Raw genomic sequence first — 8,619 nt, 5'->3', positions numbered from 1 at the left:
TAAGACCCAAATCTGCTATAGGGCTGGGTATAGACAAGCAACGTGTTGCTGTCAGGAAGAGGTACCCTGCCATCTGTCCATGATAGACTTTAGAGGAACCACTCCTCTTCCTCAGGTCTGTTAAAGATGTTGGACAGTCTTCACTTGGAAGGTACAGCCTAGAGAACCTTCAAAAGTGACTCACATTACCAGGAAACTAGAACTTTCTATTTCCTTTGCGTTTATGGCAGTTAAATCAGTGCCTAGCCACGGTCTAGCCATCCCACCCTGGACCTCACATCTTAGGTGTTTTTCCAGGAATGCTTTGAAGCTAGTTTTCTTGGTTCTATAGCTTCTAGTTTCAAAGTAAAATAACAACAAACACTGTATCTCTCAGACAGAACAAATAAATAACTTTAATGTATTTACATGAGTACATCAGTAGAAAATACAGCCTAACTGACAAGTGGGAATCCAGGACTGTGTCCTGGCCTCTGTGGGCCCAAACCTGGCTCTAGGACAGGAGTGAGGACACCTTAGTGTCCTCTGCAGGGAAAGAGTGAGGTGAGATGGGCACTGAGCTGCCTGAGTAGCAGTTCTGAGCCCCCACAAGTTAGGTTACAATCAGACTCCCAGTTCTCCATCCAAAGATTCCTGCTGAGGTCATGGTCTTTGTATGATCCTGGTCACCATTTAAGGTCTTGCAAGCATCTGTCCAAGTGATACACAGTTCTTCCAATCAGCAGCCGACAGGATAAGAAGCCAATATCAGGTATGGTGACCTCCTATGTGACAAGGGGGATGTGGAATTCATTTGTGTCGAAGATCAGGGGCCTCCTGGGCGGTTTCGGATCCCTGTTGGCCTTGTGCAACAGCTTGAAGAGTCCTGTTCCGATATTCATTGGAATTCCCATGATGATGCACTCAGACACACCTGGGACCAATTAGAAATGAGGTCAGGGAGCTGGATTCAGAGTGGAGGGAACATTACTCAATCAGGATTGCAGACTTGGGATCTGAGGATCAGGTCTACCACCTATCACCTGGCTGAACTTGGATCATCATTTTCCTTCCCTTGTATATTAGAAGTGTAATCAAGGATCACTGTCTCTGGAATGACAATGCCTGTCTGAGCTCAACAGGTTAGCACAAGCCAATTCAGCTCATCCAGTTATCCTCAACAGGAGTTAAAAGCAGGAGATAGATAGCCTTTGAGAAATTGCTTAGGCAGTAGGAATCCTACATGATAAGGAGATGGTGATTTTGCCACCTGCCCTCCTTAGAAGAAAAGATGATAATAGTGCTAGAAGTGCAGGGCCAGGGGTAGCAGTGTCCTTATCAGAGCCCTTGGAAGGCAGGCTGCCACTGACTTCCAGAAGAGATAGGGATTTCCTCCTCTCCTGACTCCAGTTCAAGTCCGTCCGTCCTTCCTTCCTGGAGACAAGGTTTCTCTATGTAGTCCAGGCTGCCCTGGAACTCCCTCTGTAAACCAGGCTCACCTGGACCTCAGAGATTTGCCCCCACCCCTCCACCACTCCCAGAGCCTCCAGAATGCTGGGATTAAAAGCATGTGCAAATACTACCATGACAAGTGTTAAAAGCTCTAAGGCTCTATGCTAGGACTCTGATTCCACAGGAAAGAAGCAGGAGGTAGACTCATTCTATGTTGAGGCCAAAGACAACTCCAAAATAGAGGGGCAAAGAGTCAAACTAACCCAACACATAGTGAGAGATAAGTTGGAATAGAGTGCTGCACTTGTAGGGACAGAGGACATTTCCAAATAGGGTGGGGGACAGAGGTTGCAAAGGTGCTGGTGATGTGTGCTAGATTTCAGTCCTGGTGTCTCACAGCTCAACTCTGGCGTGTGCATGGGCTTCTCCCATTCTAACCCTCATCACTTTTCTTTCACTTCACTTTTTTGAAGACAGGGTCTCACTGTGTAGCCTTGACTGGCCTGGAACTTGCTATGTAGAAGAGGCTGGCCTTAACCTCACAGAAATCTGCCTCCTGAGTCCTGGGATAAAAGTGTGCCTCACCATGCTGGATTTCCCATCACCTTTCTCTCTCCATCTTCAACCTGTTTCTCCCCATTTTCTGGGCTACTTGGGTCTTAAAATGATGTTCAGTACCTCACTAGAAGGCAGGACCACAGACCACCCTACTGCTACACCTGGTAGCTCTTATACTTTCTACCTTCTGCCCATCCTGGACAACATGTAGGCTATTAGTCACTGTGGCCAAGTACAGTTTCAAGGACAAAAAAAAAAAAAAGGTTTCCACAGGCTCAGAGTCCATATTTTCTCTGCACTGAAAATAGTTCCCTGAAAAGGGAGAGGGAAGGCAGGGTGCCTTAGTTAGGCTCTCAAGACAAAGATTCATTCTTTCTGGAACCCACAGGCCTTTGACACTGCAAACCTACCGCATACAGAGTCTTTCTGTCCAAAGTAGGCAGCATCAAAGAGATGATCAGCTGTCTTCTCAAAGGAGGCCAGCATCAACACACTCTCCTTCATCTTGGCCAGGCCAAACCTGGTAATACCCAGGACTTCACCCTGCGCCAGGGAAGATGGTCAGATGAGTGTCAAATCACTTCAGTAAGTTCAAAACCAAAGTGGAAGACACCAAAACCATCAGAAACAGTCAAGCAACTATTCATGGCACCACTAAAGGCAGATGGTTTTCAGTGCAGTTTCATAGCCACCGAGGCAGTGATGATTTCAAGGACAAGAAGCTGACACTTGTCAACTGTATCCAGACACCGTGCCCACAAAATTCTGAGTTTTAAAAAGGGGGTTGCTTCTCCTTTCCTATGATCAATAAGCTAATATTAGAAATATTTTACGTATTTCCAGTTAAGGACCCATACATGACAGGTGTTGTCAGCATCTTATCATGTGTAGGTGAGCTCCATAAAACTTCACCTGAGGAATCATAGCCAGGTAGTGATTGCTGGGTTCAGGGACAGACATATTCTTCAATGGTGTACACATTGGTAAGATGCCCATGGTTCAGTAAATAACCTTTCCCTCATTCCCTGCCCTGTATGCAGCCCTAATGACATTCATTGGGTCATTAAAAAAAAAGACATGAAATAGAAGGACTAGAAGGAAGAGGGAGGGAATACGGGGAGTGGGAAGTACACAGAAGATGATAACATGATGTAAATATGATCAAAGTATGTCAGTATATACACACATAGAAAGGTCATAATGAGATCCATGTTATGCATAAGTATTATATGCTAATAGCAGCATTTAAGAAATCTAAATCAATGGCTCATGAGGAAGAATACCCAAGGTTGATCTCTGGCTTTCAAATAAATAGAGGGGAACCCACATGTATGTGAAGTACCATAACCATTAAAAAAAAAAAAACAGAGCAGAAGAAGATACACTTGCAGACACCCTCTCCTTCAGGGCTGCCATGGCCACACCTGGTCTAGTTTATTTTTTGGTGATGGAGGTAAGCACAGGAACTCAGGAATATTTACCATGACTTTGTTCAACAACTAGGGTACACCTCTTTGTCCACAATGTCCTCTACTGCAGTAAAGGCTTATCAGGAAAGGGTCATGTAAACATAATGCACTACTGTATGGGGAGGAAGCAAATACCCATAGAAGCTTCCACCTACTCCCAGAGCAAGAGCAAGGTACTTTAATCTGTGTGTGTGTGTATGTGTGTTGATGGAGATCAAACATCTGTGTTTCTGTGTGTGTGTGAGTGAGAGAGAGAGAGAGAGAGAGAGAGAGAGAGAGAGAGAGAGAGAGAGAGAGAGAGAGAGAGAGAGAGACTGTGTGTGTGTGTGTGTGTGTTTGCTAATGGAGGTCAAACACTAGGCCCAAACACGCTCAGCAAGCACTCTACCACTGAGCTACACTATCAATCCTCTCTGGAAATGGGTTAGGGAACTGTCACCCCAAGTCACCATGGGCATCATGGTTTTGGTGGTGGTCTTTGGCTATAGAGTAAGACTCAGGACATGGACAAAAGCCGTGTTCAAGCTTTTTTCCTCTAATGATGGGCTGTATTGAAATTCTCACACTGAGAATTTACTAAAACAGCTGGCCCCATCAGCACATTTGGGCCTTTGGATGGTGACACCTTACTTTCTGTCCTGGTTAGTCCTCACAGAAGTTTGCTTTATATGCCATACATGCTCTCTGGCTCCATTTGCCAGACAGTGATCTCAAGACCCCTGCCCACCTGGAGCTTCCCTTATCTCACACCTTGTAAGTCATCAGGTCAGAGAGCAGCATCACATGCCTCCTGTCGATGCTCATGCCATGGTTGACCATCGTGTACTGGATCTCGTTGATGATGGTTGTCCGGGCAGCCTCAATGCCCAGAGTTTTCTCCACCTATAGAGAGCTAGGAATGAGTGGAGACAGTCCCTTCTGGGAGCTACCCATTCTTACTTCTTCACCTGTCTGACAAGCACAAAGCAAACACTGCTCTATTTCCCAAAACAGATTGATATGCAATTGTGTTTGGGGAATAGAGAGCAAATGTCAGGGTCAGGAAACTGCTGGGTATTGGCTGTGGGGTCCAGATGCAATGGTACCTCATAGGTGTTATTGGAAGTGGTCCGGGTGCCTTTCACACCATGGGTGGCCATGACTGCCCGCAGATTGTCACCTTCTACTAGAAGCTTGAACTTCTCCTTTCCACTCTGCTCATCGATATGGATGACAGCTCTGGACACCTCTGGAATTCCTTGTACCACCACCTACGTTCAACACAGATGCTGCAACCTCTGGGTCCCAACTGAGGGGCTAAGAAACAGGGTTATAAATGGGCTCGTCACCTAGTTCACGCCCCATGCAGTGTGTGTACTGCTTGGGGTTAGAGGAAAGATGGTTCAGAGGACTGTGCCCAACCTGCAATCAGCTTGAAGAAAAGCAGAAAGAAGACTGACAGGCAGATTTGCAGTCTTAGAAGTATAAAAGTTAGCTGAGGGCATAGTGAATAAAGGAACCTGCTACCATTCTGACAACCCGAGTTTGATCCTTGGGACCCATAAGGTAGAGCCAACTCCCACAAGCATACCACCCACTCCCACACCTACCAAATCAATTAATAAGAGTCAGACTGACCCCATGGTCATATATGGCCATGAAGAACTAGGGTGCTATCCTTGGTCTCCGCAGAGAACTGCTCCCCTGGCCCACCTATGGCTGTCTCTCCACAGGAGGATCTTTGCCTCACCTTGGGTAGATCTTCTTTCAGAAACTGCAGCACATAATACATGGAGCTCTTGCTGTTTTCCCTGGGGGTGACACACACCACAGCCTCACCATGAACAGCCACATCGCCAGGCTTCACTCGGAGCTTGGATGTGCAGATGGAGTACCGCACTGTCTCAGCATTCACCTGCAAAGTGCCAGGGGACATTACCAACAAGACATCTGCAGAGTTCTGTGGCAACTGCTTTCATCCTTGACTTTATGATGGCTTCCCCATCCCCCTCCCAATGTCAGGGTTTCTCTGTGTAGCTCTGCCTGTCCTAGAACACAATGTGTAGATCTCACTGTTTCCTTGAACTCAGAGATCTGCCTGCCTCTGCCTGGCTCATGGTGATTCAGGAGAAGTCTTGATAGGCATGTCTGTGCGACCTCTTCTATCATAAATTTACCTTTTTTTTTTTTTTTTTTTTTTTTTTTTTTGGTTTTTCGAGACAGGATTTCTCTGTGGCTTTGGAGGCTGTCCTGGAACTAGCTCTTGTATACCAGGCTGGCCTCGAACTCGAAGAGATCCACCTACCTCTGCCTCCCGAGTGCTGGGATTAAAGGTGTGTGCCACCACCGCCCAGCTTACTTTTATTTTGATTCATGTGTATGTGTTTGTGTGAATGTATACCACCTATGTGGAGGTACACATGAAGCTAGGAAGAGGGTGTTAGATCTCCTGGAGTTGGAGGTACAGGAGACTGTGAGCTACTCTATGTGGGTGCTGGAACACAACTTTTGTCTCTTGGAGAATAGAAAATGCAATTAACTGCTTAGCCAACTCTTCAACAACACAAAATTTTGATATACTACATGTTTAGGTTCAATATATGTGTCTGATTCATAAGTAGAAGATTCTTTTCACTCAAAGAATGAATATTTTTCTCATTGAAAATGCAGACCCACCCAAGCCAAGCATTGGTGGTGCACACCTTTAATCCCAGCACTCAGGAGGCAGAGGCAGGCGGATCTCTGTGAGTTCGAGGCCAGCCTGGTCTACAGAGCAAGTTCCAGGCCAGCCTCCAAAGCAATACAGAGAAACCCTGTCTCAAAAAAAAGAAAAAAGAAAAAAAGAAAAAGAAAGAAAATGCAGACTCACCCAATGGCAGCAAACAGAACCAATGGAGAGAGTTCTAAACTGTCTGAGAACACAGGTAGGAGGACTAAAACATTCCTGTTTATGTGCTAACTCCCAAATGTAACCGGATTCTTCATGGATTTTTCATTTTTCTGGTTCCTACATAAATCCCAAGACCTTGTACAAGCAAGGCAATTCCTCTACTAACAAGCTACAGCAGTGCATATAAATCAGCAGTGTTACCAGAGTCACAAGGCCCACAGCAAGGTAGACTTGACTGTCATGTGGGAATTACAAGACTGTAGCACTTGAGAATGGCTTCCAGAAGACTTTCAAGGCTAAGACTTGCTTAACAATTAGAGAGCAAGGGGAAAGTGGCAGTTCTCAGTCTGCAATTCCTACCCATGTCAGCTGACCCCAGATACATGGTTACCAGTCAACTGCTATCTATCTCCCCAAACACCAGAATGAAGGGACAGGTTAACCTACCAACTGAAAACACTACAAACCGGTCAAGTTCTGTGCTGAGTATCCACAAGTGGTAAGACAGAGCTGGCCCAGCTCTGGATATAGCATGCAAAGATGAACCTAGGTCAAATATCCTAACACCCTGTGATAATAAACTGACACATGTAGAGCATACGCATGCCAAGTCAAATAATTTATCAGGGTCAACTCTGAAGAACATGACAGTTAATGGGGTGACCAACAACAAAGAGTAGCCAAAATCTTTACACTGCTTCTCTGCCTGCTGAACGTTCCCCCTGGTTTGTCAGCACCTACCTCAGAACCATGGGATCACCTCTCCTCCACATGTTAACTCACCTCTAGTCTCAGAAGTCGGATCCGTTCCAGGGACAGCTTGACAAGAATAAAGCAGTCATCAGGAAGAAACACTTCTTCAATATATTCTGAGATCTGCCATGGCAAAGGACAAAGCATTAGTCTCCACTCTTGTGTCCTCTCTTCCATCCAAGGCCTGCACAGACACATGGCTGAGCAATGCACACAGCCTCAGATGCAGGCCATATCTACAGCCGCTGTGTTGCTTCCTCAACACTGCTGAAAGGCATTTTAACATTTTCTTGTCATCAAAAGGGATTCCTTACCTCTCCCAGGAGGGTTTTCTCAATTCTGCCTTTCACTAGGCGGGCATAATCTGCATCGTCATCCTTGTCTAGCTGTGCTGTGATAATTGGAGTGCTGCAAGGAGGAGAAAGGATCAGCACACAAGGAAGGGACTAGGACTGTGTGAGTGAACTGCTATAAAAACTATTGCCGGGAATTGGTGACGCACTCAGGAGGCAGAAGCAGGTGGATCTCTGTGAGTTCGAGGCCAGCCAGGTCTACAGAGCTAGTTTCAGGACAGCCCCCAAAACAATACAGAGAAACCCTGTCTCAAAAAAAACCAAAAACCAAACAAACAAAAAACTGGTGCTACTCACAATCCATGAGTACTTTATTAGAACTCACTTTGGGAAGATCTGCAACAAAGGACTTCATGGACCTCTCATTAAGACTAACTAGTTTCAGGAGACTCCAGGTGCTCATTCCATCCAGGAGATGGTTTAGGAAAATTCCCTGATAGAGGGAGCCCTCCCTCTTTTTTCTTGGCTTTCTGCTCTTCAGAAAAACTAACTCCTCATGCATTTCACCTCCCTCTTGCCTTCTCCAACAATATCCCTGCTCCTCTGACCACTACTATCAACTTCCATCTCCACAGGAGACAGCATCCTATGAACATAGGCCTTTGGGACAGATCTGAGTAGCCTGCAGGAGCCTAGCAGACCTCCAACCACCCTGGATATACACAGTTGCTGGTCTATAACCAGGAGCAGCTATTTATCACTTGATGCTATTTTTCTGAAAAACTTAAGAGAATAAGCAAAATGAGTTTTTGTTGGGGACTGCTAGAACCTTGAACAAAATGGAGTCTGTCAACCGTTTCTTGGCCTTCTGACTACGTGACTACTAGCACACATGCCCTTGAGACAAAGGAAAAGGCTAACCATTAAAGTTAAATTTACACAGGGCAGCCCACCCGCCTAGCCAGGGGGAAATACCCTTACAGAGCAATTGTCTTTGTTAACAAAATTATAGTGTTCTGCTGTACACTTCCTATCCTTCCCTAATTCCTGCACCTGACTTACGCCGACAAGCATTTGTGGAATGCAACTAATGACTGATGGAAAATTATAGCTTTGTCTTTACCGTATTTGGTGTATATTTGAATTGAGACTTGATTGACATGCTTGTACCACCCCCTGAGGTCCTTCCTCTATAAGTTCCAGCGCGCCCCAAAAATAAAGGCTCTTGATCAGCGAACGTTGTCTT

General features: G+C 45.7%; 1 protein-coding gene across 1 annotated transcript in view; it reads right to left on the bottom strand.

Annotated features, from left to right (window-relative positions):
• Positions 1–370: 370 nt before the first annotated feature.
• The window catches only part of Polr3a (RNA polymerase III subunit A), a 46,431-nt gene continuing 38,182 nt past the window's right edge, over positions 371–8,619 (bottom strand). Inside the window, exons 25-31 of the mRNA XM_040747862.1 lie at positions 7,395–7,488; positions 7,111–7,203; positions 5,188–5,352; positions 4,544–4,708; positions 4,209–4,340; positions 2,400–2,532; positions 371–913 (exon numbers count right to left, since the gene is read on the bottom strand). Coding sequence (XP_040603796.1) covers positions 765–913; positions 2,400–2,532; positions 4,209–4,340; positions 4,544–4,708; positions 5,188–5,352; positions 7,111–7,203; positions 7,395–7,488 — 931 coding nt within the window. The 3' untranslated portion in view covers positions 371–764. The remainder of the gene's footprint in view (positions 914–2,399; positions 2,533–4,208; positions 4,341–4,543; positions 4,709–5,187; positions 5,353–7,110; positions 7,204–7,394; positions 7,489–8,619) is intronic.

This window comes from Mesocricetus auratus, unplaced genomic scaffold (genome assembly GCF_017639785.1).
Source record: "Mesocricetus auratus isolate SY011 unplaced genomic scaffold, BCM_Maur_2.0 Super-Scaffold_100006, whole genome shotgun sequence".
Classification (NCBI taxonomy): Eukaryota; Metazoa; Chordata; class Mammalia; order Rodentia; family Cricetidae; genus Mesocricetus; species Mesocricetus auratus.
This window is presented reverse-complemented; position numbering and strand designations above follow the sequence as displayed.